Genomic DNA, 26,956 nt, shown 5'->3' with positions numbered 1-26,956 from the left:
TCACACCCCTGAGCAACAAGACATAGCATAGACATTGACTTCATGTGTTCTGACCCCCAGCAGGATGAGTTGGTGGTATCTGCTATTTAGCAAGTTTGCATGAAACTTGCCATTTCTGTGTGCCAACCCCTCTATCTTGGTCCTAAATAAAGGCAACTCTAGCTACCAGAGCCCATTCCGACTGCATGTTGCAGAAAAACAAACCACAGAATCACAGTCACAAACAAAGTGCTCACCAGTTTCCTCATTTCCAAATGCAGGTTTTTATTTGTCTGTTTCTCCACTTCAAGCTAGTTAAGTTATACAAATGGCACTTACAAAAAATAAAAAACCAAAACTGTTAACAAAATTTCAGAATGAGATGTTTCCAAAGCCACGACACCCGAGAAAGGAGACTGAAAAATTCTTGATCTACTGTCACATGGAAGAAGCCCAAGTAGGAGTTACATGGGTCAAACCGCAGCGAGAAGTGGGGAAAGGAGGAACACCGTGGATGCAAAGCCAGCAAGCAGGATGTGCCAAGTCTCAGGATTTCAGCAGGCCACTTGTTTCTTTAGAGGTTCTAGAATCCACTTTGGGGACAGTTTTTTTTTTTTTAACCTTACAAGTCTGACATTTAAGATCACCCCTGAATTTGAAAGAAAAGATGAACCCAGAGTAGAGTCCAGACATCAAAATGAGAGCAGAGATAATGGTCAGGAGCCCATCCCATCCCCACTCAGATTGGGGGCTGCAGTTGCTCTCTGAAGAGAGTTTAGCACCAAGCTCCTATGGTAAGAGCCCATATATTGGCAACAAGGTTTTAAGGCTGATAACCCCACCCCCACCCCACCTTGCTACTAGCCACTGGTAGCGGCCCTTTGTTTTGGCACAAATGTGAAGCCACAAGCACCAGGCATGGTTCAAAGCTTAGCAAGGCATGGAAATTGGGATGGACCCATTGAAGCCCATGGCTGGAAAGCAATCTGTAGTGGTGATGCAGCACCTTAAGAGTTGGAATACACCCACCTATCTTGTTTCCCTCCCCCCCAAAGCTGGAACATCAGGTTGGCCAAGCACAAAAAAAGGCTACTTGGGTGGTCAGAGAGAGTAGAACTCCACCCCCGGGGAAGCCTCAAAGGGTAAAGTGCCTTCTGATACCCTGAAGAGACGTTTAGCATCATCTATTACAAATGCACACATTGTTATAACTCTAATGCAGACGACAGCGGATAACATAGTGCCACGGAGAGCATATATAAATAGACATTTAAAAAACACTGTTTTGGTCCTTTCTGCTTCCAGTAACATCGCTAAGTGTTCATGCCATCAATGCAGACGTAAGCACTTGGGTCAGAGAAACCAACTAGTCCTCCTGCCCCTGCCGAGGTGGCAGAGAGGAAATAGCTGCATCAGACCTACACTCTACAAATGGGCATTACACACTTCACCGCCATGCTGCTGGGTGGTGAGGGGCTGAGATTCCAGTAGGGCATGAGAGAAGAAATGAACAAATACCACTGTGCAAAAGTTGCTAATAAGGTTTCTACTCTAAACTGAGATTTGCAATTTTTGCTTCCAGCCACTGTCCAGGGAATGAGAAGTGTCAGCCAGTTTACATGGCTCCTGTAGCCCTGAAGACTTAATTCTTGGTCAGGCAAAAAAGACCCACAGATATGGCAGCTGCTGGGGCACAGTCCTGCTGTGTGCCAGGCTCCCTCGCCTCCTCCTGAAGACACTGGGAAAGGAAAAGGTTCCAAGCTCCAACAGCTTGCTCACCACAAGGTACCCTGTTCAAATTCCACCAACCCTTTTGAACAGCCACAGGGGAAAAAAGATTCCCTACCTGGCTGGCAGAAGCTTTGTCATGGTTGTACATGGTGGCAAGCCAGAGGGTCGCTACTAGTTTAGCTCGGGGAATCCAGCCACAGTATCTGTTTATAGCCAGGAAAAACCCTGTCCCCTTCCAGGAATCTGGGATTAGTACTAAGGCAGTTTCATGAGCCTCTCAGCTGCACTTCAGTGAGAAGTGCTAAACCTGCTGAAAAAAGCACCTTCAACATTTTGAAGCACAAATGGGGCAGAAGGTAAATTCCATTGACAAAGCCAGGACTCCTATTGATGGGTGTCTGAAGCTTTCTAGACTGGCCGGCCCTAGGAGAGTTTCTAGATGGCCCACCTGCCTGTCTTTCAAGTTCCGAGAGCGAAGCTTGCCAATCCTGCAGCTGAATTCTGGGCTGCAGGCTGAAGCCAGCCCTTTGATTGCAAGGGGGGGGGGGGGGGGGGAAGAGGGAGGGGCAGACGAGCTAGATTACCTCTTCTGCCCCCCACTTGGGACCAAAGTGATTTATCGGTCAAACCAAATGGAGAAAGAGAAAAGGTTCCCCCCCCCCCCCTCCCCAAATGCTTGGAACTATTGAGATTTTAATCATAGCAGAAACAGGGATTCAAAGTAACCCATCCTCCCTCCCTTGATCTGAGCAAACATCATGGGTCTTGGGCACTAGCAGATTCTCCAGCTTTGTTCAAGCTAGTCTTTGCTGGATAAAAGCATGGATTTCGCCAGTGGACAAGAGAGCAGAGGTGATCTTATTCCCTTTAAGTTTAGGGGAAGAGAGAGGACGACATAGGTGATGCTCAGAGCTAGGGTGGAGAATGGCAACTAGTTTCCAAGCCCAACACAAACCCAAGGAAAGACACCACTAGCTCTAGAGAGACAGGTTGCATTTTTCCCTACGTTATATCCAGTTTTAAGAGTTAAGGAAGACCAACCTCCAACAAGTGACATTGGATTCTATGGCAGGAGGGAGCAGCAAGCCAGTCTGAAAAATCCTTTACAGAGAAAAGAGAAACCAAACAAAAAAAATTGGCAAGGGTGGAGCTAAAGTGCATTTAATATTCCCAGAGAGTGGAGGGGTCGATTGCGTCGGTGGAAGCCTTGAGGACGCCAGCATGGTCACCCTTCAGGTATTTGCCGTTGGTTTTGATAGCCACTTTGTTATAGTCGCAGAACTCAAAGAAGAAGTCCACGGGTGTATCGCTGCTGCTGGTGACAGAGGACTCGCTCCCCACCATCCAGTACTTCCCAGTGGAATCTGCAGAGAGTGTGAGGACAGAGAAGAAGAGCCACGACCTAAATGAGTGACATCTGGAATAAGGACGTTCAATCAACTAAGTGAATAGTCAATGCCAAGGTACATTTCAAAAGCAGGGAGCACAGGGCCAGCAGGGGGCACTGTTTGAGCCCTGCTCTTGCTACATTTCAAAGGCAGAAGCGCCACAAGTTCCCTGCTGAGCCCCTGCCCATGGAGATGGTGCTGGGGGGGGAGGAGGGGGGTTGGCTTTTAAGACTACTTCCCCTCCCCCCCCCCCCCCCCGCACCAGCTCCTGCTCCCCTCCCTTGCTGCTCTGCGACAGAGGCAGTGGGGGGGGGGGGGGGGAAGAGAAGTGACCAGTTGAATATCAGATAAGCATATTTATCAGATAGTTAGTCGCTTACATCCCTAGTCTGGAATAGACACCAGAGGGTAGAGAACACTTGTCCCCCACACCCATGATATGCTGGGGACAGTGGAGAGCCCCCAATGCAAGCTTTTCCCTTTGTGCCAGTTACTAAGCTGAATGGAGAGGGGTGTGTGGTGAAGTCTCAGACTGGGTGGGGGAGCATTACAATCCCCACGGAGCTGTGATCCACCGTGCTGGAGTGAGAGAAGGCTCTGTGGTAGCCAGCTCCTTGGAAAGGGGGCTCAGTTTAGAGATCAGGTGAATATCCACAGACCTTTCGGACATTGGAAAGGCAACCCAGTTTTGCAGCTCAAGGCCAGCCTGCTTGTTTCCTGTGCTTGCTTCCTGACCCTGGATTCTGACAACTTAGGGCAGACACAAGACCCCCAAGGCTCAGCAGTCATTGCGATCGTGGGGAGGAGCAGCAGCTAGGCAACCCAACACTCAACTCAGCATCTTGCTCCTAGTGACTCCAGCCCAAGTTCATCGGCAGGGACCAACTCGCCCCCATCCAGAGGCAAATGCAAGCTCATGGGCAACCGAGGCTAGCGAGCAGGCTGCCTGAGTGACCCTCCGGACATCATAACTAAGGTGTGGTCTCTCCAGGTCAGTGTTCATTAGTATTTTCCACCCTGTGGAGGTGATGTGCCTGCATCACCTCCATATTGGCGCACATAAAATTTGTGGGGCAGGCATGGGGCAAGGGGCTCAGTGTAGGAGGGGGCTCTGGGCCGGAGTTGGTGTATAAGAGCAGGGTGCAGGCTCTGGGCACGGGCTTTGGGGTTGTCAGGGGCGGAGTGGGGAGAAAAATGAGGACATTAGGGGCAGGCAGGTGCTCTGAGCTGGGGAGCTCAGGGTGGGGCTTGGACTTACCTGGGTGGCTCCCCGGTGGGATGGTGAGGAAGGGCCGCTTTCCTTCAGCTGCTGCAGCTTCAGAGTTTGGGGGGGGAGGAGGGGGAGGGAAGGGAGGGAGAAAGTTTCCCCTTGCTGCAGCCATGAGGCTCTGGGCAGCACTTAATGGGAAGCTGTGCAACTTGTTGGGGGGATGGACTTACCTCAGGACAGGGTAGTTTTGCTACCTGTGCTTGGGTAGCTAGAATTTATGGGATGTGCCAATTTAATGGTAGCCACGCTTTGATTAGCTGCAGAGGGAGCACACGGCTCTCCTAGTCAAGGTTTTGTGCAATCAGCACACGCCTCACTTCCATTTGCCTGAGCTTTATGTGCATACCACTTTAAATACCAGTAGGGGGGAAAGCCTGCCACTGGTTTCTGGGTGCAGTCTGGCAACCCTGCACAGGGGTACGACTAAAATTGTCTCACTGGCCAAGTGTAGAACCCAAATGGGATGCAGGTGGCCCACCACTACGCTAACTGAATGTGGTCCAAACGGTCTGGTTGCTGGCGCTGTTGCCAGTCTCCAGGAGGCCAAGGACTAGTGGGAACACAGAGCCGTCCCTCAGCCCTGCGGCAGAGCATTTACAAGAGCAAGGAGGTTTAGGCTTTATGGATGATTGACTCAAATGCACCAGAATTGCCACTGCTTAGGTTGGTCACAGAGAAACCAGAGCCGAGCACAAAGAAGTCTCCTTGACTGAGGCCACTCCAGCCAAGTAGAAAGCCAATTGTCACTACAGCACTAGCTCTAGGCTACTGTACCCCTTTTCAGGAGCCTGAGTTTCCTTGCATATCCCCCATTTACATTAAAAAACCACAACTGTTACATAAGTGTGTCACAGCACACTCTCACCGAGTAATTCAGTACTCATTTTTATCATGCAATGATAAAATAGATAGCAGTGTAAGCTAATCATGGTACAAGGTTCTCATCCATATTGATTTTGCTAGCACTTTTTAATATAGCCTGTTGTAAAACTAAACAGTAATCTAGATGTACTCACGGCAGACTACTCCCAGGAATGATACCCGATTGCTTTCTAAAGCACTGGTTCTCAGCCAGATCTGACTGCTTAACTTTGTAATTCTAGGGGGCCTAACCACAGAAGAGAGTCATCCAAAAAGCCTAGGTATTTTGCTCTATGGAAGGGTGCCAGTGTCTTGGTCTGTGCTGTTGGCGTTCAGAGGTGTGAACCCTTAGGTGAGTATCACAGCTAACAACGCTCATGGAAGATCGTTTGGTCACATGTTACCATATGAAGAGCAGGTGGACCAAGGCTGCATGCTAGCAGGACTGACCTTTGATATTGTATGCACCATCATTGAACTCCAGTTGAAAGACATCATAGGAGGAACGGTTGCAGTCCAAGGTCCCAGTCACCTTCCGGCAGCCAATGAAGCCGTGTTCCCCACGAAGGACAATAATTGGCCGGTTAATCAGCTTCATCACAAAGTGTTCTGTCTCACCTGCCCAGCAGAAAGGTGGAGGGAAGGGGGGTTAGGTACCTGGCTAATTAACACGAGAGGTGTGCCATGGAGATCCCGCTTGGGGGTCCCCACCCACCATCACCTACCCCTGCCCTTTAAGATGTTCCAAGCTAGCCTTTCACAGTTTTAGATTAGACGGGATGGGTTACAGCCGCCAAGGGAATTCACGTCAAACCAGTTTATCTCCTCCAGTCTGGTCCACCAGAACCAGGGGAGGAGACAGCCACCCTGGAGATTTCTCTTGCTCACCACCTTCATGCTGAAACACGCAAGGGAGGGCAGCACAGAATACCCCAAGCAACAAGGTCCAAGGTTTATAGCTCTCCCGGCATCATCCCCAGCCTTGGTTTCCCAGAAATCACTAGGCTACTGAGGCCAAGGCAACCTCACCTGCTGCCTCAACAGTGGCTGCGAGCTGCCCGTTCTTCTTCGCCGTGACATACTTGCCATTCGCTGCCTTCAGGGTGATGCGCTTGTCGCACCACTCGATGTCGAAGTAGCAGCTGGCGTTCCTGCAGCAGCCAAGAGAGCAAACAAGCCATTGGGAAGGCAGGAGCCACATGGGGGGAGGAAGGGAGAAGAGACCATTCTCCTCCAGACAGAAGAGCAGCATGTAGCTTGGGGCCCACAGAAGAGCCTATTCTGCAAAGGCTTATGCAGCCAGCCAGGCCAGCTGATGCTGCGATAAGTCCACCAAGCCTCCCAGCATCTTTTTCAGGCTGATAATCCCCACCACCTATTGGGCAATTTAGGTCTGAACGGCCAGCAGTTAGCAGAGCAGACTATAATCTTGGCAATGGGCTACGTTCACCTTCATTCAGCTCACTGAGCCCTGGTAATGGCAGGCTCAATTAAGCTCATCCCTAGACATTGGCTTCCATTTTCTTTAAACAGGGCAAAAGCCTTGGCATGTCCCAAACAGCAGCTATTTAGGTTTTCCTTGTGTGCCCAGGAAGATGTTCTGGGTAGGGGGAAAGGGAGCAGGCATCTTTGCAGATCTACTTTAGGTTTCCAGACTAGACATAAGACTCCAGAATCTCCATTCTGTTGGGGCACTCAAAATGAATGGATGCCCCAAGGTCCAGATGCCGTTTAAAGATTATGAAATCAAAGGGGATTCCTTCAAGCAGTGCTTGAAGACTAACTGGAAGTGGATAACAGGGATGGCTGGTCCATTGTGTTACTAGGAGAGGTTTCTAGAGTGCTGTTACAGAATCTCAGGCTCACTTGCCTAGAGATTTTAGTTCCTCTGTCTAAATTCTCCCCTGAAGTCAGAACGACCCTCCTGCTAGGAGAGTGATGTTCCTTGGCACGTGAGGGAGGCCACATCCCCTTGGATGCTGGTTACAAAGGGCAATGAAACACTTATCCATGAATCCCATGGCCTAGAGTGTTGCCTGCAAGGCCGGCTGTGGCCCTTCACTAGGGCCCAGAGTCCTCCAGCTTTGTGCAGGGTTTAAATCAGTCTGATGTGACTAGCCAAAGTAGTGCAATGTCCCACTTGATGCACCAACACTCATTTTTGGCAAGGGTGGATCATATGGCCAAATGCACCACTATTTATCAGGCCTAGCTTCAGACACACCAAGACTCTGCTGCACAGATATGGATGAAGCCTGCTGCATGGAGTCTTGGGGCACAAGGAAAGGGACACAGGATGTTGGGATCTTGCTTGGAAAGGTGGGAATGCCCAATTTTTTTTTGGGGGGGGGGGGGAATGGAGTAGGGCCTGTGCAGATGGCACAGCTGTTAGAGGACCTAACAGTGGTCATTCTCTGGAATGCCAGCTGTGCTACAAGGGCATGCACGCAGCCTAATCAGGACTATATTTATAAGCAATAAGGTATCTGGGGTGGGGGAACTTATGGCCCATGGGCTAGGTCTAGCCAGTGAGGCTGAGGGTGCTCCATCCCCCACACTCCACCTCCTGCCCAGACCCCCCCACCCTACATACCCTGCTTCCCAGCAGCACCCTCCTGCACAATGAATCCCTCATTTGAGCCTGCTCCCAGAGCCCTGTGGGGCTAGTAGATTGAGCCCCAGGTCCCCCAGAAGAGTTGGTCTGACCTTGGGAATAAGACCTGAGCCTTGACGTCTCTTCTCCCTCCCTCCCCTCCCCCCCACCACCACATGGGGCTGGAGCTTCTCCCCTCTCCCCCCCCACTCCTTGGTTGGGGGCCAGACCATAGAGTGATTTTCATCTCACCCCCAGCCCTTGACTGATTTTTCCATGGGTCAGTGGCCCCGACTCAAAAAGATTCCCCACCCCAACCTGTAATTTACATCCAATGTTCACATAAAACCATCAGAGGATTATTCATTCCTGTTGGCCTCTGAAGCGCCTTATTACAGCCTCCTCTGAAGTTTGGCAAGGTGACTGCTTCAGCTACCACCTGGTGGTCTCTATACGTAACAATGGACAACAGTTACTATTTGCCTCCACCCCTCCAAAAAGGCCATTTAGACCAAGTCATTTAAAGGCGACGCCTGCAGAGGGTTGAGGCCTTCACCTAAAGAGGCCTCTTTACCAGGCATGGTATGGCCACCCTCGTAGGGCCATGCACCCTCACCTCAGCAGCATATTTTGCCTGTGCGCCCCTCGAATGCATCTGTAGTTGCAAATGAAGACACCGGCATTTCAGCCTCCCATGGGGGTGGACAATCTTGGGGGTTACCAGTTGTTTTGTTAGACCCTGGATCTGGCATTTCCACCCCCACATTGGGATCTCAGAGCTGCCTTAGAACAGCCGTGTACGCAGGGTGCCACAATTCTACACACAAGACAAGAGCTTTGGATTCTTCAGCCCCAGAGACATCCACCAAGCAGAATGCCCTGCCTACTTCAAGAGATTTCAGACTTACTTTGCTGAGGCAGTGGACTGTATCCCGCCGTTGGAGGTGAGGGTCCAGTATTTCCCAGTATAGGTCCTGAAGGCACACTTCTTGGTGTCCTTGTTAATCTCCAGTTGGAAGGTTTCCTGGTCAGTCTCCTCATCCTGATTGGCTGAAAGGTCCATCCCTAGAGGAGAAAGTCAGGAAGTTCGTCTGGTGGCATGGAGCTCCCTCTCTCTGAGACTGGCCCCACCCCCAACAACCTAGTCCAGCTCAGACTGGACAAAGGAGCAAGCAAATGCGAGGACAGCCCCTCACGCAGAAGTGTAACGTGTTTAAGATCCTTCCACGTTATAATTGAATCAGCAGCAAGGTAGAAAGTTGGGCACATTCTACTGAAAAATTCTGCAGCCATTTGCATATACTTAAGTGAATCCCCCCCGGCTGGGCTAGTCCAGAGTGCATAGGCTTTCTGCAAAACAGACAAAGATTTTTATCTGGATGCTAAAGAAGTTTGGAGCCAAAGAACAGTTTGGCTAAGCCTGCAATAATCCCCCAAAATCACGCACGCCTCTCAGCCTGTCAGATGAAAACTAGAGTGAAGTTACAATTGGCTCCTAGATGTTCCATGTGTAAGAGATTAGAGCTAAACTATTCAATCCACACCCTAGTATAAGATTAGTCTCTCCCATCTGACTTTCCACCACATCTGTAGCGTTAGTGAGTGCACGTTTTAGTCAAGCTGCAGTATGGATGAAACAGACATTTACTGTACAAGGGAGGACAGAATTCAGGTTAGGCTCAGAATTGGAGTCATTGTGGTCAGAACAGGCAAAAAGGTTTTCAGGGAGGCCACAGAATTTGGGACCTGGTCACAGGCTGCACTTTTCTATTATATTATTGGAGGGGATGTGGGGTCTGGGACAGAGTTTGGGTTAGGGGTGTCAGCGTGTAGCCCAGTTTCTATCAGTACATTTTGTTGACCACAAATACTTTCTCCCCTTCCCCCTCCCCGGCTGTTTCTGTATCAGAGGCAGCAGCACAGAGGGTGAAGGGGGCAAGCTGGAGCGGATATGCGTGCGGAGCTGGCTTTCAGGCAGGCACATTTCAGCTCTGCAGACCTATCTACCCCCACACAGGCAGCAGCACGGGGTGACAGGGGGCACCCCAGGAGCAGGGCCAGGAGTGCACTGGCTGCCAGCTCTGCCCCCGCAGGGACTACTGAATAGTTGTGTAACTGCTAAGATTTAATGTGATTACATGATTCAATTACACGATATTGAAAACATCCCTAGTTTGGGTGCAGGAGGGAGCTCTGAGTAGGGCTTGTGGTGCAGGAAGGAGTTCTGCTCTGGTATAAAGGTTGGGGTGCAAGGGAGGTCCCAGGTGCAGGATCTGGCTGGCAACCTAGGCAACTCCTGACTGGAAGTGCCCTCAGGCTGCCCGCATGCCATGGTGGCCCTATATCTGTGTGCCCTGGGGGAGGAAGGGAGTGACCATACCTGCAAACAGTACCAATAGAAACTGGCCAATGGGAGCGTGGACTATGGTGCTGAGGGCTGGGGCAGTGCAGAAACATGTTTGCCAGCAGCCTCAAGCTAAGGTGCTTCCCATGAGCCGACTGCCTGAGCACCCCACAGGGCAGTGGGACATGTTCCTCTGGCCTGGAGGAAGACATTTGGTGGGCCAGACACAGCTCAATGGGCTGTATTTTGCTCACCCTGGTCCTATCCTGTAACACTACATAGATGGGACAAGACACTACCTACTCTTCCATGCCTGCTGGAAAAGGTCAAGAATTTCAACTGGCCTAGATTAGCCTAGTATCCTGCCCTGTTTTAAAACTAGAAGTTCAGCATACTGCTTAGAGACTCCCCCTCTGCATTTCACCCTAGAGCCAACTCTCCAGCCTACTCCTCTCCCACTGCACTTCCCCACACCTGCCTGTACCTCCCCCGTAGTTCTAACCATGCTGCTTGTACCTCCCCCGTAGTTCTAACCACACTATCTGGCCTATCATGCTAGTCGCCCTGCTGCTGTGCCTGTGCAAAAGTGCACTGCTTTCCCTCCTGTACACTGCTACCCACACACAGCTAGCTGCCCTAGCACCCACACTCAGCGAGTCTGGCCCTGTGCGATACCGAGAGGCCGTACTTACATCTGACCACAGGCATTTATCCTCAAGAAAAATCTGCTGAGTCAATACATGCGTGGGCCAAGTATCTCTGCATGGAAAGAGAAACTCACCAAGCTTGGCAGCTTTTTTCCTAAAAATACTTCTGGGATGTGAGTCACAAGCAGCACTTTGGAGCCAAAGCCAACCCCAGAGTAAGATTCCAGGGTCATACTTCAGAGAGCTTAGCAACCTACCACTTATTTCTATTCCTGGAACCTGCCACTCTCCATTGGGCTTTGGACTCAGAACTACGGGGAGAACGGTTGAAGCGAATGCTTGTGAGCGAGGGGAACAATCAGGCGGCCGCAAACAGACAGGGTTTTTCCAGGACAAGAATGGAAACGGCGGGTTATGGACAAGTGACTTGCCATTAGCAAGAATGGAGGAGTGCTGAACCAGACAAAGATTCTAGAGCTGAGTTGAAGTGGGAGCATTCGGTGTAACTTCTGTGGCACATGTTTTAAAGGGCCACTGCCTAGCAAAGCCAAGCCAGCATTAAGTTCTGTTCATAGTTCACTTTAATCGGATAAAGTAGAATATTTTGTAAGACTTTCTACTCACTCAGTGTTGATGTTGGAGGGTCTGAACAGAACTGCTCTCACCTCCCAGTTCAAAGCCTGCCAGTTGCACAAGTTAATGGTGTTAGCAGAGCTAAACTGAAGACTTTCAGAGCTGGAAGGACACAGCATGCCTTCAAATGCACAGGCCAACTGACCAGAATTTTTCAATAGTCTTCTGTCTCTTGCTACCTTGAGGGTTACACAGTAGTTGGTAGAGTTTTCCTTGATAGGTCATGTGGTAGCCAAATACAAAGGTTAAAAACCCCACTAGAGTCTAGATAGAAGAGAACAGGGCTAGACCATGGTCTATGGAAGTTTAGCGTTGGGCCCATCTTGTCTGATCTCAGGTTGAAGGAATTTCGCTTTGTGAAAAGCTGATGGGTGCAGTGTTAGAGATAAACAAGCCCTGGTAGCAGTTGAGATACTTCTGAGCAATCACATGAATTCATTAGCTAAATGACGACGCCAGTGAGGTCTGATCTACAACTGATTAACTGGAATAAGCACAGCGCTTTGCTTACCTGCACGTTTCACTTTTGTATTTACCTGGCTTTGTTATCCATAATCTAAATTAGCTTCCTATCACTTATCCAGGCACGTTTCTGTCGTTTCACTAGTGTGGCTGCCCACAGCCAGAGAATGCAAAATGCTGCACACAGTGAGGAGCAGTTTGAGCCCCCCCCCCCCCCCCCAGGGGATTCCACTTGATGTCCATGCTCTGGTCTAGCTTCCAAGCTCTGTTCTGCACAGCTCTCATCTTGCAGGTGTCTCAGGGCCCCCCTTTGGTTCCCTGAATTCTGGAGCCTTGTGGGAACTAGTCCAGTCCCCGGCTTAAGGGAAACTAGCTTGTGAGGTGGTTTTGCAGATCAGAGTAGCTTGAGCACAGCAATGCACTGGCTGGAGAAATCCTTCAGGGTTTAGAGTGACTTTAGCCTGATTGAGCTGATGTGAAGGGGCCCAGAAGAATCAGCATCTTCAGCTCTGCTCCCTAAAACCAGGGCACTTGTGGTGCACCTGCTATCCAAACCTACCTCACTCACCGTGACCGACGTAGCCACATCCAATGCTGTGCACAGCACAATTCCATGCACACCAAGCAGACCGAATACCAGGCATTCGGCGCTGGTGGGTAGGAACCCACCTATTCCAAGAGGAAGCTGTGGGGTATGGATGTAAATTTTTTTATGGTGCTGGCTGCATGAATCTGTTTTGCCAGCTGATTAGCAGAGCCAGATGGGAACATCTCAGGAAAGAGGGGGTTGGCTCCAGAAAGAGAGCTCTACCAGGTTATGGGACAGTGTCTTTTAATCAGATAACTTCTAGGAGGAGAGAGGCAGGGTCCTGACTGGATAAGTGTTTTAGGCAAGGACTCTCACACTCCCCAGCTGTAAGCCTACCTTTGAACAGGAAACAGGACACAGATTGTCCTTCCTTAACACTACCCCCTTCGCCTGCAATTTTCCATGCCTGCCATTTGGCGTTTGTGCCTCTGTGCTCAGGGCTAATAGAAGCAGCTGGGGCTCACTCACATCTGGCAGTCTACTTGAATAAGCCTATACATAGTGGCCACACACTGAGGAAGGCAGTGAGTCAGAGGCTGGCTCTGGCTGGTTTCCCCCTTTCAGGGAAGGAGGGGCAGAAAATAAGGCCTCACACAACCAATGAATGAATGAGACTGTACAAGATCGGAGGAACAGGAAAAGCTTGGCTTGAGCATAGTCCTTGAGGACAGTTATCCCTTTAACTCCAACTTGCAGTTTGGGGGGTGCTGCCCGCTCTCCTAGAACACCCCCCTCTCAACCAAAGTGTGAAGGACACAGTGTGTCTTAGATAACTGACATCATGGCTCTCCCTGCTAGCGGCCATCTGAATGGAAGGAGTTTTGGTTTCCTGCTAAGTTCCATGGGATTTCTCAGTTCCATTTGATAAAGCAGAAACATTTAAGGTTTTAGTTTCCCCCTCCACACTAGAAGGGGATGTCCTCTTCCACACCAAGGCTATGGCTACACACGCAGCTTCTTGTGCAAGTATGCCTGCTTTTGCGTAAGAATCTGCAGAGCATCCACACTGCCCCGCCCGCTCTTGCACGAGGAAATTTACAGTACGGTGTGGTAAGAGAGGGCTTCTTGCGCAAGAGCTACTCTAACAGGTGTAAGCCCTCTTGCGCAAGCGGGCAGTGTGGATGCTCAGCAGGGATTTCCTGCACAAGAAAGCCCTATGGCTAAAATGGCCACCAGAGCTTCCTTGCGCAAGAGCGCGTCCACACTGCCATGGGCGCTCTTGCGCAAAAGCACAGCTCGCACATGGCAGTGTGTACGTTTTCTTGTGCAAGACTTCTTGCACAAGAACCCTTGCACAAGATGTTCTTGCATAGAAGCCGCAACGAGTGTAGACATAGCCCAAGTGTTTTAATTTAGGAATTGTTGGGCATTTGGCTGTGAGTAGTTTACATGGAAGACTTAATACAACGATTGGGGAATTGTTCATTCAAAGGTATTTTGACCAAAAAAAAAAAAAAAAAAAAAAAAAAAAACACCACCACACACCTTCCACTGGTTCTATTCACAGGGATGATCCTATTCCAGCAACAGAGTCCCCTGCCACGGCTTCTGTTTCACAGACAGACAGACCAGCACAAAACCGCAGTGAGCAGCCTTCCTACAGCTGAGTAGCCAGAGGAAACTGCATGGAGAAGCCTGCTCTCTCTAGGTCTAGGCCCTCTGTTTAGCATTCTACATTTGACCAGTTCTTCTCGATCCAATAGGATTCAGCCCACAGAGGCCACTTGCTGCCAAACAAAGCGTCAATCTAGCTGACCTGGGAGTAGAGGGAAGGTCATGTGTATACAATAGTCCCCACTGCCAATTCCCATGGACAGGGGGTGAAGCCAGCAGGAATGCCCCTCCCCCCCCCCCCCCCCCCCCACAACACACACCTCCCACCCACTCCTTTCCATTATGGAACAAACCAAGCAGAATGCTGTAGACTGTTACGGAGTAGGCAATGGTAAAAGAGGAAGCCAATGCTTGATCTACTGCAGGTTGTTCCGTTTCTAGAAAGAAACCTCAGTCTGAGAGACCTGCCATAGAAAACCACTTGCGTATTGACAGTGATTGTCCATTCTTTAAAGCAGTTTCTGGACCAGAACTATAACACATTGCAACATTTCATACATTTGCAGAGGACAGTTGGCTGCAATTTTTTGTAAAGCTCCAAGCCTGGATTAAGTGCCAATTTGCCGCACCTTGTATTCCAGCTTGGGGACGGGCTACGTTTTGTCCGCACCCAGAATGGAATTGGGCCTCAGACCAGCTGAATCAAATCTCTTCTTGGTTCAGCTACACATGTTCCACTAAACGTGCATTTCACCTATACGTTGCATCCTGCAGAACCAGCATGGAGATCCTTTTAAGAGGATGCCTTCTATGGGGAAAGCTGAGCACTACAAGTTCTCTCCGAAGGATCAGAACCATTTGTCCAATGTGTGTTCTGACAGTCATGCTGCAGTGCAAGACCAGGAAGACAGACTGACCTTGTCTGTAGAATCTTATTGGATACACATCTTATGTGTAGGCTAAATTAAGGGCTTCAAGGACGAAGCCACCAGAGTTTAGTGGTAAGTGAGCCAACGTATCCCAATTCCCAGTCACTCACCTGCTCCAAGACCCATGTGCCACCATTTCACTCTTTAGAAGTGGGCTGCATTATGTCATAAGGTTGTTTTGGTGGCATCTCTGGAGGAATGGAGTTATCCTACACTGATTTCTATGCAAGTGCTAGAGAGATATTGATTAATTGAGGGGGGGGGGGGGGGGGGGGGGGGGAGGTGTGCACAAGATTTTGGAAAGAGGTCGAAGGCTCCACTCTCCCATGATATTAATGAGATGGCAGGGTCTGGAATGGAGGTTGGGTGCAGAAGGGAGCTTGGGCTAAGGGACTGGAGTGCAGGAGAGAGACTGGAGTCGGAGGGGGGTACAGGTATAAGAGGGGACAGAGGGGTTAGGTTATGTTCAGTGGGGGAGGGGGGGCAGAGAGGTGGGGCAAGAAGGCTGGGGTGCCAGAAGCAGGCTGTGGCCAAGAGACTTACTTACCAGCTGCCTAACTAGCCTGCCTGAAGAGCTTAAAAGGTTTCCCAGCCAGCCTGGCCAGCCATGTGCTTCATGAATAACTGAGCAGGGGAGGGGCATGCGTGATTTTTTTTTTTTAGCTGCCTGTTATTCTAGCATGCAACTCCCATTGGCCGGTTTCTGCCAGAAACTGGACAATGGGAATGTGCTGAAGGCAGGGTGGCTCCTAAATCTTCCCCCCTCCTTCCCGTTTTAAAACCGAAACAGAGCCCTACCCGGGGCTCCCCATCGCTTCCGTGGGCCAGATCTGGTAGCTTGGTGGGCTATATTTTGCTCATGCCTGATCGAGACAATCAGATTAGAAGATGGCCACTGCTCAATGCTTTGAGCCTTTAACTCCCCCCCCCCCCCCTTTCTCCCTCCAACCTGGCAGGTTCTAGGTAAGCTAGATTCCACCTAGACGAAGGGAAGCAGTCTGCACGCATGCCAGCTCCTTCGCTACAAGCACACTTCAGCTTGGACTGGATGACTGCAGGAACAGGAGGCCAACAAGAAGCAGAGTCCCAACTCCTGAACTAAATATGGAAATCCAGCCCCCTTCCCATGTCTCAGACCTGGGACATCAGTTGGTAGCTACAAGACATTTCACATTTGAAAGGCTAGAAAGAAAGGCACCTTCTTTCCACTCTCCCCCATTTTCTGGAATTTAGCTGCCACCAGCACGGGCCATTCCACAGCTTGCCTCTGAGCAGTGGAAGGCACCCCGGGCCAGTGCACAGTGGTGGGAGTCAGCAGACCCCGCCACCCCATTCTCTGCTACTCCCCACATCTTGCCTAGAAGTTGAAAGTTATTCCAGCTCAGGCCGATGTTCCTCCATGAGCTTCAATCCAGCCAGCCTGAAGTGAGGAGGGAGTCAGGATCGCACCGGCTCAGCTAGTCTGAGATCTAGGCCAGTCAAGCTCTAGCATGGCCCACCACATATGCTGCTGCAGCCATTGGCATTTAAAATAGCAGGGCTATGCCTACACTGGCACATTCTCATGCAAAAAAAAAAAAAAAAAAAACCCACCTCTTGTGGAAGAGTTCTGCAAAAACTCTTCCAGAAGAGCGCATCTACACTGGCATGTGCTTTTGCGCAAGAGCATCAATGCCAGTGTAGACGCTCTCTTGCGCAAGAGCTCTCTGACGGCCATTTTAACCATAGGGCTTTCCTGCGCAAGAAATTCACATTGCCTGTCTACACTGGCTTCTTCTGGAAAAGCTCAGCGTAAGAAGCCCTGGTTTTATACATTAGAACATCAGCGTACTTGCACAAGAACACATGGCCAGCGTAGACAGGCAGCAAGTTTTTGCGCAAGAGCGGCTGCTCTGGCCCAAGATCGTGCCATTGTAGACACAGCTCAGTATTGGTTCAAGTTCCATAGAGCTCCCAGCTGCAGTTGGAGATGTGCTTGGAGTCATTCTGCACACTCCTATCTTGCCACTGGGGATCTAGGCTTTGAAGGACCCTATTACCAGCTGGGAGAAGAGAAGGAAAGGGAGCTACTAAGAGCTGCCAGTTCAGAACAGAGCAGTCCACAATCCTCTAACAAGTGATTGAAGGGGACCGTGTCCTGTGCACTGCATCTCAAGCGGCAGGCACATCTGACCTGCCACTACAGTGTTGGTGTCTGATGGGAAATGTTAGTGCACATCAGTGCTCCCAGGGAGCACTGTTCTTGGCAGCCTTTCATCTAAAGTCAGTCATTGGGAGGGATGCTTTACTCTGTTTGGGGAAGACACTGCTGGATTGGATTGAAGAGGAAAAAAAGCAAGACATGCAAGGAGCTAGACTACCCCTCCACTGGTGCCTGCTTCATCTTTCACCCTGTGGGAGCAGAATGCTGCTAGTCTGCTCTTGGGAGAAGGGTTCCAAATGCCACTTCTTTAGATCTGCTCTTTTCTGGTCAGAGAAATAGGCTATGCCTTGTCCTCCTCCAGCTGCCCTTACAAACATCTGCTTACATGCACTGACCTACACACACTGACCAGGCCTTTTCAGAACGTGGTCTGAGATCACTGAACTTCAAAGAGTCATCTAACCCTTTACCTTAGAGTTAACTTGAAAGAGTCACGGTTTCCCCATCCCTACCTCCTAAGCAGAGGTGGGATCTGCACCGAAAACTGGAATGTAGGGGAAATTGTCAATTAGTCCCATTTTCAGAGCCAAACAGCTAGCTAGTCACCATGAAATCGTACTGAAGAGGGGGTCCAGCTTCCCATGCACTACGGCTCAGTGGGGAACCACCTGCAGGGGTACTTGGCCAAGAAAAATAGTAGGAAAAGTTTGTCCCATTCCCAGCTGGAGACTAAAGTGGGAATGATTAAGCAAGTCTTGAGACTATGGTACAGGTTTTTACCATTCATGGATCCATAAAGAAGTTCAGTGGAGGTGCAGACTCCTTTGGATGTCTCAGTCTGCAGACTCCCAGGGATCTGTGGGCCACAGGATGGAAAAAAACCACTATCTAGTCGATCAAAGCACTGGCTGCCCAGAACCCACATTCCCCCCCCCCCCCCCGCTACCATTCTGAGACTCAGCTAGCCACTTCATAGTCCCTTGAGGCTCTCCCTAACAGGTACAGCACCAGATGTGGCACAGGATCCTAGGCCAACAGGGAACAGCTCTGGCCGTGGGAAAGGAGAAAAGGGTCTCTGAAGCCCCTTCCCCAGATGCCAGGCTGGAGTTAGGTTACACAGACTCAGCAGAAAGGAATGCAATTACACGCCAGCAGAACAATGCTTCAAAGGGCTGTAACTAAGACTGAACAGGAGGTTTGGAGGGCACAGCCATGCAAAATTAGAGAAATGTTGCATGGTCAAGTATCTCAAGCACCAAACAGACTTAGCAGCTGGCTATGGGGAAGAGGGTGGGGGAAAACTACACCAAGAAGTCATCTCCTTTCCCACAAAGGACTGGCTAACTGTAGGGATATAATCATTCACCTTTGGCCAGCTGGGACGTCTCCACACTGATCAAGACTAGAAAGACCCCCACCTTCTAGAGGCTCTGGAATGTAAAGAGAAGCTGAAAGTTCTTCCCCCACATGGGAGAGATTCCAGGAACATATGGCTGAGTCAGCAGTCAGAGGGTTTTACTGTCATCACAGGCAGGCAAATATAGTAACATTAGATGCCTTCGGGCTCACATCCTAGTAAATTCTACATCCCTGTCCATTGCTCGGGATAGCACACAGACAGTTTATGAATCCCCCAGAGACCCCACTTGGTGTCTAGGAGTGGCTTTTGACTTTCCACATAAATCAGCAAGTTCAGTTTCCTGCATTACTAAGGCTGCTTTCTGGACAACAGCTTTATGCACTCATTAAGCACTGTGGGAGGAAGACAGCAGATGAACAGGAAGCCAGAGCAAGGCAATTGTTGCTTTGAGCCAGATGTGCTTAGAGGTGAAAGATCAGAAGCCCAACTACCAGGTAGTTTTGCCTAATCACCTCCCAACCCTTACCCCTCCTGAAGGGTCTATGCCTGGTAAGACAAAAGGCATAAGACATCAAGGCTGAGAAGAGATGGGCTTGATTGCTGCTCACACCTTAAATTTGGCAGTCTGCCTGATTCCATCAAGACAGAAGCAATCCCATTATGTTGAAAGTTTTCAGTTGTGTTATCCCAGAAGTCTCTGCAAAAATCATTACCCTCAAACTTTAATTACTGCTCTTCCTACATTTCCAGTAGGAAATCAGCATGACTCCTCCTAACCTTGATGGAGCTGCTAATTAAAGATCAAGGCACAAGGGAGAAGTGAATAGGGAAAGAGGACCAAGAACTAATCTTTGGGGAACTCCAGTGGATAGAGAGTTGGAGCTGCTTCAGGACAAAGCTATGTTGCTTGGAGAAGTTCTTGCCTTTGGCCAGATGGATGCAGTAGCCCTGTGGGAGATGTTGCAAGGGGGAGGAGAGAGTGTGTGTGTGTGTGAAGTAGTGAACATTACCCCAAGTGATGCTGCTACTCTTGATCATGGCCAGACAAACCGGGGGAGGGAGGGTGCTACATCAACCCAGGATGTGGAATGAGTAGAGGCAAGGGAAAGTTATCCATCTTGGGCGATTTATTTTTGAAGTTGGAGTGTGGCAAGTTCCACAGTGAAAAATCTGGTGGAGAAAAGAGTAGAGTTGGAGGAGCTGGCAGAAGATGAGAAAAAAGTCTGTCACTTCCTTGTCTTAAGGAGGAGTCTTCTCTATCTAAAGTTTGGCAAGGAAGAGTCTGGGAAGGCAGAAGACTGGAGTATATTAAAGGGGACAGGAGCATGCCACATTCTTTAGAAACCAGGAGTCAGTAAGAGGTGGTAAGTCTGTGTGGCACTATAAAGATCTCTGGTGAGGACTCCCCATATTACTTTGGTGCAGAAGACTACAGGCAGTCCCCGGGTTACGTACAAGATAGGGACTGTAGGTTTGTTCTTAAGTTGAATCTGTATGTAAGTCGGAACTGGCGTCCAGATTCAGCCGCTGCTGAAACTGACCGCCAGTTCTGACTTACATACAGATTCAACTTAAGAACCCCAAGTCAGCTGCTGCTGAAACTGATCAGCAGCTGATTCCAGGAAGCCCCAGGGCAGAGCAACTGTGCCTCGGGCTTCCTGTAGTCAGCGCTGGTCAGTTTCAGCAACGGCTGACTTGGGGACGTCTGGGGCAGAGCAGCTGGGGTGCTGCTGGGTTGCTCCAGTAGCACCGCTCCTCGGCGCTACTGGACCAACCCAGCAGCACCTCAGCTGCTCTGCCCCAGGAGTCCTGATTCAGCCACTGCTGAAACTGACCAGCAGTGGCTGAATCAGGATGCCTGGGGCAGAGCAGTTGGGGTGCTGCCGGGTTGGTCCAGTAGTGCCCAGAGCAGCGCTGCAGGACCAACCAGCAGCGCCCCAGCTGCTCTGCCCCAGGGTCCACAACAAAAGCCTGGTCTCCTGGGGGGGCACACTAGCTGCACCCCCCCCCCAGCAGACCAGGGACACAGGGAGCAAAGCGGCAGCAAGGGGGGGGTGCCTCGCCTCTGAGGCTTTGCTCTGGCGCCGGACGCTTTGCTCCCAGTGCCCCTGGTTTGCTGGGGACCATCTCCAGCAGACCAGGGACACTGCGAGCGAACCCGCAGCAGCGGCGGGGTCCCCCGCTTCTGATCTGCGTAAGTCGGGGACTGCCTGTACATAGTTTGGTGACATTTTGGAGCTAGCAGGAGTGGTCTGTATTTTGCTGCATTACAATAAATTTCAATGAAGAGAATTCACACCCTTAGAAGCACAGTAATTGAGAGATGTTCCTATCTGGGTTGGACAGAACAACAGAATCCTCCTGTCACCATCAAGGCATCTTTGGGCCAGCATTCTTAAGCGTCAGCTCCATTAACAGTGAAGCAATACAACTCTTCCCCCTGCATCAGGAATATTAAGTTACAAAAGAATTCTCTCAGCCCCCAAACACTTTTTGCTGTAGCTCCCCCCAGGGAAGGCAGCTGTGGAAACTGACAGGAAGAAAAGCCAGACTTGGCTCGGGAGAAGGATTCCTAATTCCCTAGCTGCCACGCTTTCCAACTGCTGCCATCAGAACAGGCTAGAGAGATTAACCTCTCAGTACCACAGGGAGGCCTAAACTCTGCCATGAAATGCGCTTGTACAGTCACAGGGTCAAACAGGTCTTCCAATATCATTCTCAATGGTGAAGTATTCCAGCAGCAACACCCTTTCCTCTGCCCTGAGCCTAGTATGCAAGTGGTGTTGAGTGACAGATACCTGCTGTGGCTGCCAGAGAGATTCAGAACCCTGAACTAAGTTACCTCTAGACACAAGGATGAGGTAGAGCTCAGATATTTCCTGAAGGAACCCATTTCACTGCTCTGGAAGTAGATTCAAGATGTAGCACCTTATAATGAGGTACACATGGTAAGCAGCATTCAGACACGAGTCCCATTCTACACAGACTGAAGCAACCTCTTCCTTTCTGTAGCTTGTTATCTGTAGCGCAAGTTATTACAGGACGGCGACAAATAGAAATCCTGAAAGGTGTGTAAGGGAAAGCAATACCCAACAGAGGGACAGAATTACATGTGCACACCTGCCTTTAGTCTCCCCCCCGCCATAGCTCACCTGTCAGCAACATAGGCTAGAGCTGAGGATTTGGTACACAGGAGGCAGTTTAAGTTACTGCCCAGTGCTTAGAGAGGTGAAGCTAAAGGTGCAAGTGAAGCAAGAGGCACTACATAGCAATTCCTATATATGTACTGAAACTAGCACTCTAGGATATTTAATAGGGAGGGCATTAGTCCACTAAATAGTCTGCAAACGCTTAAGACACCTCTACACCCTCAAGAGCTTAAGGCTTGCCTATACAGGGTTAGCAAAGTTTAACCAATGGTGTTATTTTAAGCCAGTGCAAAAGGCTGTGTCGGTGCCTACTGATTTATAACCAGACTTGTTTAATTGGGTTTAAACCAGTTCCTAATCTAAGTCAGTCATAACTAAAATGAGGGCGTCCACCCAGGGTTTACCTAAACCAGTTTAGTGGGTGTTGACCTAGAACTGAAAGGGCTATCTAAACAAGACAAGAGTATTCTCAATACTGCAGGTAAAGGACTGAGGCAGAGGCCAGGTCTACACTAGACCTGGAAAGTGGGATTAAAAGTATGCAACTCTAGCTAGAGTCAGCAGACCTTGGCACCATCTGTCTTTGCCTCCCATTGGCTTTCCTTACTATCCCTCCCCCCCCAGCATTTGATTTAGCAGGTCTTTACTAGACCAGCTAAATCAAATGCCATAGGATCACTTTCTAGTGCCACAAATGAGACCCCCAGTATCCCAAAAGAGCTATTCCATGTCTTTTGAAGAAAGTAAAGTGCTGCATAGTCCTGTCTTTTAAGACTAACAAGAGGGACCCCTTTTTGAACACACCCCTTATTTTAAAATAACGGGTTTGCTATGCCAACATCCCTGTATGCCTCATTTCCAAAAAGTCCCTTACTCCTTGTGGATAGTGGGTTATTTTGAAATAAGTGCTGCATAGACAGCGCTAAATTTCTAAATAAGCTATTTTGAAATAAGCTACACAATTTGAGCTACGCGGCGTAGCTTTCAAGCTATGGGTGCAGCATAGAAACACTAAGCGACTAGCATCCCAGAGCCTTGTGAATGCAGTTGCTGGCTCTGCCAGGCATCTCCCAAATCCTAGTCTAGTGTCTTAACCACAAGGCAGAGGATCGTCCCTGAAGGGTTATTTACAGACTAAGCCGGTGAGTCCCAAAGCCCCACTAAGACATGCTGTTCTATTGTTATAAGCAGTTTCTCCAATGTTGCAGGTTTGCTAGTCCCAACTGAGAATAAGCCACCTCAGTAATGTTAGTGCTGTACAGATCAGAATGTCTGACTCATTGAGTCAGACTTCAGGGGACCATCGTGGGGCCCCATCTGGACAAAGTTTTAAGTGGCTTGAAAGTCTTGAAGTTGGGGTATCAAACAAAATGCTAGGAGACATGCAACCTGCAGGAGCAGCAGGCCTGCCACCACCTGGAAGTGCCGCGTGTTGCTCGCAGGGCGGGGACAGAGCGGAGGCAGCTTGGTGCGCTCCCCTGCTCCCAGGCTCTAATTGGCCATGGGGTAGGGGAGCAAGGGACATCACCTCCCATGCCAGGGGCATGGGCACCTTGGGGGAACTTGTGGTGGAGGCAAAGGCATTCCTGGTTCCCCACCCCCAGACAATGTTGGCCCCACCCCTTCTGCTCAATGTCCCACCCCTTCCTGTGAGGCCTGGGGCCACATAAAAAATTTCCAAAGTGGCACCCAGCAAAAAATTATTGCACACTCCCGCCTTAGAGTCTTAGCAGATGGGTGTTATTTAACGCAAAGTTCCAGTTCCCTGGCCTGTGACTAGAGAGCAGGAACTAGGCTAGCCTCTAACCTTTACAGGTCAATACCACGAACACTTGCTTACTTAATGGCCACAGTATAAACACTGCCTTTATGCAGTGCTTCCCATGTGCCAATGTCTGGGCCCTTAAGAACCCAAAGTAAGCTTCTGAAGGCATCAGTGAGGATGAACCCTTTTTACACATGGCGTGCCTGTTAAGCCATTGACTGAAGTTAGACTGTGTCTACACAGACCACACCCCCTGCAAGTCTAAAAGCCCAGGTCAATTGACTCGGGCTCCTAGGAGTGGATTAAAAATAGAAGCACACATTCCCATTCAAGCCAAAACCCAGTCTCTGAAACTCAGCAGGAGGGACAAGTCTAGGCACCAGCCCAAGCATTTACACTATTTAGCCCATAGCGTGAACCCAGTCCCTTGAACCAAGCTCTGAGGCTAGCTGCCGTTGACTGTTTTCTGTGCAGGCAGGGATGCACCTGTGTGACAGTAGCAAATTGAATCTAGGTCTCTTCAGTCCTATGCTGCAGCAGCAAAGCAAGTCAATCATGTAACCAAAGCAGTTTGCAGACAGACCAAAGGAATCCAGACCTTCAGTAGGGGATGCTTACAGCTAAAAACTGCAGCCACACACCCAAGTAGAAAGGCCCATTTGTGGCCAAAGAGCCTCTCTCCCCGATGGAGAAACTCGAGTGCTCGCAGTGCTATGGCATTTTACCCTGGAATAGATCAGGCAGATGTGCACACACTATCTGGTATATTGTTACATGGATGTAACCAGCATGCCAGCGTATGGCTTCAGGGCTAATTTAACCCAGATTATAACCACCTGTTTCCCACCTCTGCCCAACAGCTTTAAGCAGTCATTGCTGCAGGTCTGCCAGCAGAGCTAGAGGTGTATAGGAAAGAGCTGCCAAAGCTGATGGGGAGGGGGGAAGGGGGAAGGGGGAGGGGGAGGGGGAGAAATGAATTCAGGAGCCCAGAACCACCATCTCACCTGGGCCAAGACACAGGGCACTTGTGAATCTGAAGACATTTGACATTGGCTTCCACTTCCCTTTCATCTGAACTTCACTCCAGCTCTTCAGGCTGCACACCTCACTGTCTGGCTGTGGATGCAGAAGGTGCTGACTGGCCAGTGCACTCCACTGCTTTGCTTGGACACAGACCCTGGTTGCTTTGGGGTTCTTGCCAGGAAGCCTCCCCCCTTACGGTAGCACTACACCCCAAACTAGTTTACTAAAATGTCTCTGGGTAGCTCAGCCATTGCATCTCATGTCCCACACTGGTTAACTAGGAGTCTCCCTTCAAGAGCAGACAGTGTATTGGCGCTAAGCGTAAACTGCTGGTAAATAGATGGTGACCTAAGCAGGCTTTGAAGAAACAAGGTCTGCTAAGGGTTGGCTACTGCAGCACCTAAAGAGCCCTGTCCTGGTAGTTGCTGTCCCCACTATACTGGGGAGGCAAGAGTCAGAAATCTCTATGGAATTCAATCCCCCTTCCACACAAGCAGCAGAGGTATAGAACATTTAAAGGCTAAAACACAGTGTGGGGTGGTGGTTGGGGACACAATATGAGCCAGGAATCAGCTGTCCTGGCTCATGCCAGGTCCCCCCAGCTGCGCTTCTGATTTTGAAATGTATTAAGAACCAGCAGGCTCTTAATACATTTAAAGAGCAGAGGTGCAGCATCTGGGACTGCACCCGGTCCCCACTACCTCCCTTGCTCCCCACAGAGACAGTGCTGCGGGGCTCCTGCTCCTCTCCCACCTTGCTGCCTCAAGGGGAAATGTGACTAGTCGAGGGACTAGTGGACTCTCTCATTAGCAGATAAGCAAAAGCTTATTGGTTAGTTGACTAGTAGCTTACATCCCTATCCCCTACCTCTCTCATCCTTCCTGCTTCTGGCAGGCTGCCTGTAAGTTTGCTTGATGTTCAAGTCAAGCCACATGCAAATCAGTGTCTTGCTCTGACATTTGGGATAACTATCCCTCAATGTATTAGTGTCCCCCAGTCCCCCCCCCCCACACACACACACTAGCTTGGTTGGGTCAGGGGAGGAAGGAGAAGGAAGAATAGAAGACAATCACTAATATCATCAGGGCATCTGATCACCCCTGTGTCTAAAAGTTACACAGGGAAGTAGAGTCCTGCCCAAAAGCCTGCCCACCAAAGAAGACCATCTGGCAAATGCTCAAGGCAAGGGGCCTAGTTCCCACACAGTAACAAAGCCAACATCCACTCCAAACAGTTATGCGGCTCAGTAGAGAAAAAAGGTGTTTATCTTGTAAGCCACATTTTATTTCTAACCTGATATTCTAGTCTGACCTTGATGAGGCTCACATACACAAATATATTAACATAACCTCACTCTCCCATCTCCTAGATGGGTTTGTTTCCTAGATAAACCAGCTGCTTTCGTGGCCTTGGCAAGCTTCCCAGGTAACAAGTAGACTTCCTGATCACATCCTTGTCTGGGCTCTCATCTGCTCCTAGCCAGACCTGGAGTATCAGGAAGCAGTTACCTGGGCATACTCTCTCCAAAGACTTTGTAAATCCAGTAAGAATCCAACAAATCTAGATTATCCTCAACAAGGCTCTAAGGTCACTTTTTTCATGCTGCCTGTTTAGGTCTAAGTTTCCTGCTGATCCAGCCATGACAGCTTCAACATCCAAGGTACATTCCTAAATCCTGACTGGGAAAGATGACTGTCTGTGGCTCCTCAAGCAAGCAAGTTTTAAATTCATCTCCAGGAAAGATCTGAAGCACCCAAAGAGGTGGTGAATCAGAGTTGCCCTTAGTCATCACACTAAACTAGCATCCCTGTTGTACATCCCCACTTCAGCCTTCCCCTAGGTTAGTGAAGGAGGTTCAGGACTTCATTCCAGTTCTCTACTGGAGTAGAGTGGCAACAGAAGCCAAGCAATCTCTGCATGTGTTGGGCCTGAGACTGCAATGGCTTCTGCTCCTCAATTGCAACTCTTTGGTAGTGCATGTGCACTATCTGAACACAGGAACGCCTCTGGACTGCCTGTGGGATTAGTCTTTCCTTCCTTCCCTCCCTCCAGAAAACTAGACACCAGGATCCTTTTTGCAGAGGGGCCCTTTTAGTGCCTCATTCTTATTTAGGCCAGGCAGAGTCCAATTACTAAAGAGATCCCACTCACAAGGGGGCAGATGCTAGCTAGTCTGTCCTCACACCAAACTCCATATTTGGAAGGGGGGGGGGGTGTCCAGTTGAAAGAACTTTTGTCCACCACCCACAGCTGGTGGTGGTGGTGTGGGAAACAAATCAGACCAACAGAGTGCTGTCTCCACACTGAAAGGGACAAGGGAGGACAGCAAGACCCCAATGAGTACAGTTGAAGTATAGACCTTCCATGGCCAGTATCAAGTATTCATTTAGGCTGCAACTCCCATAGGCTTTTAAAAAGCCTCAGTCTCCAAAGGATCCTCTCCTCCCCAGGATCAGACAGTAGAGGCAGGCTTATCAGCCAGTAGGTGAAAGGGCTGTCTAGGAAAGTCTCCCTAGGGCATGTGGTTTTAGGTTTG

The 26,956-nt window shown here is 49.8% G+C and overlaps 1 protein-coding gene across 1 annotated transcript in view; it reads right to left on the bottom strand.

Annotated features, from left to right (window-relative positions):
- Positions 1-239: 239 nt before the first annotated feature.
- The window catches only part of FSCN1 (fascin actin-bundling protein 1), a 30,049-nt gene continuing 3,332 nt past the window's right edge, over positions 240-26,956 (bottom strand). The window contains exons 2-5 of the mRNA XM_006112917.3: positions 8,731-8,887; positions 6,259-6,380; positions 5,680-5,847; positions 240-3,074 (exon numbers count right to left, since the gene is read on the bottom strand). Coding sequence (XP_006112979.1) covers positions 2,872-3,074; positions 5,680-5,847; positions 6,259-6,380; positions 8,731-8,887 — 650 coding nt within the window. The 3' untranslated portion in view covers positions 240-2,871. The remainder of the gene's footprint in view (positions 3,075-5,679; positions 5,848-6,258; positions 6,381-8,730; positions 8,888-26,956) is intronic.

The sequence above is a fragment of the Pelodiscus sinensis genome, chromosome 16 (genome assembly GCF_049634645.1).
Source record: "Pelodiscus sinensis isolate JC-2024 chromosome 16, ASM4963464v1, whole genome shotgun sequence".
NCBI lineage: Eukaryota > Metazoa > Chordata > Testudines > Trionychidae > Pelodiscus > Pelodiscus sinensis.
This window is presented reverse-complemented; position numbering and strand designations above follow the sequence as displayed.